Genomic DNA, 3,404 nt, shown 5'->3' on the forward strand with positions numbered 1-3,404 from the left:
ATGCCAGCTTCTTCTTCTTCAACCATGAAATTGTTGTTCAATAGTATGATACTATTTGTTATTTTCTGCAACACCGAGGGTGTCATAAAGCTACCACCAAATGAAACCATCCCAGCAGTTATAGCATTTGGAGATTCAATCGTAGATACGGGAAACAACAACAATCGAGACACTTTTGGTAAGTGCAATTTCCTTCCCTATGGGAAGGATTTTCAAGGTGGAATTCCAACTGGTAGATTCAGCAATGGAAAGGTCCCCCCAGACATAATAGGTAGCTCTCTCTCTCTTTGACGTAGTGAGAGCGATGATTGTGAAAGAGAATGTGCGTTTTCAATACACACACAATCAACACACGTTGATGGGAAAAGAAACCGAAATTATTATTGATCAAAAGTTGTTTGTCCTAATAAAACCTATACTAATTTATAGTTAAACCCTAAAGCTACTAAATGATAAAATCTACTAAGAATGGGAACAAAACAAAGAAGATAAAATATAATAACTATGAAAATATTTAACGTCAAAGGAAATATAAAAAGATGAGAATCTTCTAGATGGGAAATCAGGAGAATTAAAGGAGAAGGTTTCATCACAATCAATGTCTTCCTTTTGAGTATAACCCTTGGTTATAAGTCTAGTTTTATATTGTTCAACATTACTAGAAACATCCTTATTTTTGTTTCGTAAACTCATTTGCAGCCTATGACTATAGTTCTCTTTGGTAAGTCAACGACATCCCAGACTTAATTTTTAGCAACGGATTCCATCTCTTTCTTTTATGGCATTGAACCAAAATGTGGATTTATCTCCACTCATGACTTGTGAAAAATGAGCTTGTGAAAAATCAGACTCTTTGCGGTATACAATATAGTCGTTAAGAATTGTTGCTCTCGTTATTCTTGAAAATCTTCTTAATCCTACTTCCTCTGTATTTTGCAAAGTTTGAGTAGGCTCATTCTGAACATGTCCATGTTTTTCTTGAGGTGGCTATTTTGAAATTGATTGTGATTTGAGGTAATCAAATTAATTTTTCCTAAGCAAAATCAAACATCCTTCATCTTAAGGTGACGTAGTCAACTCTTATGCTTTCTCAAATTCTATCTCTCGAGGATAAGCATACCCACTAAGTTTAGTATCCTCTGTATTTTGCATTTCTATACTCTCAACAACTCTAGGTTATGGGAAAGACATCAAAACTCGAATCCCTTGGAGCTTATTGCATAGCCATTAAAATAAAGACAGGACAAAATTTACCTCCATTGGAGGAAGTGTCGAAGGTTTTCTTACTCTTCCAACTCCAACAAAGGTGGAATGCAAAATGCCCGATCTTTTACTTCGCCACCTCCTATGCACACCCCTATACATTAATAGCTAGTCTAGTCTTTTTAAGGGACAAGAATCCTCTTCATTTCAAATAAAATGAATAATATTAATTTATGGTCAATGTTTAAAATTAAAACATCTAATGGTATACATTATATCATATTATTTAAATCTTTTAAAAGACATGTCAATATTGATATCATGCACACCATTAAGGCAATGAGATCCAACCAAAAAAAAAAAAAAATCTAACAATAAGTATCATACATGGTGGACTCAACCTTAAATCCCCTTTTTTAATGAAAATAATATCATTACAAATTTCTAATTTGTTTCACCTTTTAGCGGAGGAGTTGGGAATTAAAGGCCTTGTGCCACCATATTTGGATCCACATCTGCAACCTCAAGACTTACTCACAGGCGTATGCTTCGCTTCAGGTGGTGCAGGATATGATCCTTTGACATCCGAAATTGCGGTACGTACACACATGAAAATATTGACATTAATTAACTGTGTCACACAAAAAATAAAAAATATCTTTTTTAGCATTATTTAAAAAAAAAAAAAAAATCCAAAGGCTGATAATTGATTGTGCCACACGTTCTTTTACGTATAGTTTCCTAAACTTATTGAAAAATAAAAACAGTCGGCACTATCATTGTCGGATCAAATAGAAATGTTGAAAGAATACATATCAAAGCTTAGAGGAATTGTTGGAGAAGAGAGGGCAAACTTCATCGTGACCAAAAGTCTATTTCTCGTGGTCGGGGGCAGCAACGACATTTCCAATACATATTTTCTTGCACGTGTGCGGCAGTTGCAGTACGATGTCGCTTCTTACACTGACCTTATGGCCAACAACGCTGCCAATTTCTTGAAAGTAAGTTGTCATCTTCAGCTAGGGAAATGATTTTTCAGTTTTTTTTTTTTTGATATTTTTTTTAATACATTGATTCCTCTCATATGATATATCTAGGGTTGCAACTACGTACGTGTCTCGATTCTCACGTACTCAACGACGTTAATCAAACCATCTTTTATTTATATTTTTTGTAAATTCACCATTGAATCTGTAAAAAAATAAATTTATTCATTTTTTATACATAGATTGACAAGAGATGAGCAAAAAATATAAATAAAAAATTTCTCTTGATTGTAAGTTAAATAAAAATAAAAATAAGTTATTTCATATATATGTTTTGTAGGAAATATATGGGCTAGGGGCACGAAGGATTGGAGTATTGAGTGCACCGCCAATTGGATGTGTGCCATCACAAAGAACACTGGCTGGGGGAATACTAAGAGAGTGTGCAGAAATATACAACGAGGCAGCAAAGATGTTCAACTTTAAACTTTCTTCCAAGATAGATTTCCTTAACACCAACCTCCCCAACAGCAAGATTGTCTACCTTGATGCTTACAACCTTCTACTTGATCTCATTCAAAACCCCAAAAAATATGGTAAATTAAATATCGCGCGCAATATTTTTTATTATAAAAATGTTTTAATTAATATTTTCTTAATTCCTTTTTTTATATATATAATACATGCAGGGTTTGAGCTTGTGAATAAAGGGTGCTGTGGTACAGGGAATATAGAGGTGCTTATACTGTGTAACCCATTGTCTCCCACCTGTCTAGATGTGTCTGAATATGTTTTTTGGGATAGTTTTCATCCCACTGAAGCAGCGTACAGGATCCTTATTACTCAAATCCTCCAAAAGTATATCAATAACTTCTTCTAAGTTTCTTCACGTTGAATTCTACAACTCCAATCATATTTCAATTTGTCCAATTGTAATTATAATTTTGGCTTTTCATTCTTTCACATATTTGTATAAGATATGATTTATAGAAATAATTAAAGAATCCATCTTACGCATTCACATATTTGAAAATGCAACGGAATCCTTGATAAAGCATGGGAATAATTTTATGGCTTGCCCCCCCCCCCCCCCCAAAAAAAAAAACACATAAATAACTTATGATGGATCCAAATTTCGGTTTGGACTGAGCGACTGATCACCTACAAAATAAGGAAAGGGGTCATAATTGGGCCGCCAATCCGGAGACCGGAAGC

General features: G+C 34.2%; 1 protein-coding gene across 1 annotated transcript; it reads left to right on the plus strand.

The window, feature by feature from the left end:
- On the plus strand, positions 1 to 3,069 carry LOC132189196 (GDSL esterase/lipase EXL3). The gene is made up of 5 exons (XM_059603798.2): positions 1 to 271; positions 1,669 to 1,799; positions 1,971 to 2,204; positions 2,530 to 2,785; positions 2,879 to 3,069. The coding sequence occupies exons 1-5, from the start codon at positions 1 to 3 to the stop codon at positions 3,067 to 3,069; spliced, it is 1,083 nt and encodes a 360-aa protein (XP_059459781.2).
- The last annotated feature ends 335 nt before the right edge of the window (positions 3,070 to 3,404 follow it).

The sequence above is a fragment of the Corylus avellana genome, chromosome 9, assembly GCF_965113065.1.
Source record: "Corylus avellana chromosome 9, dhCorAvel1.hap1.2, whole genome shotgun sequence".
NCBI lineage: Eukaryota > Viridiplantae > Streptophyta > Magnoliopsida > Fagales > Betulaceae > Corylus > Corylus avellana.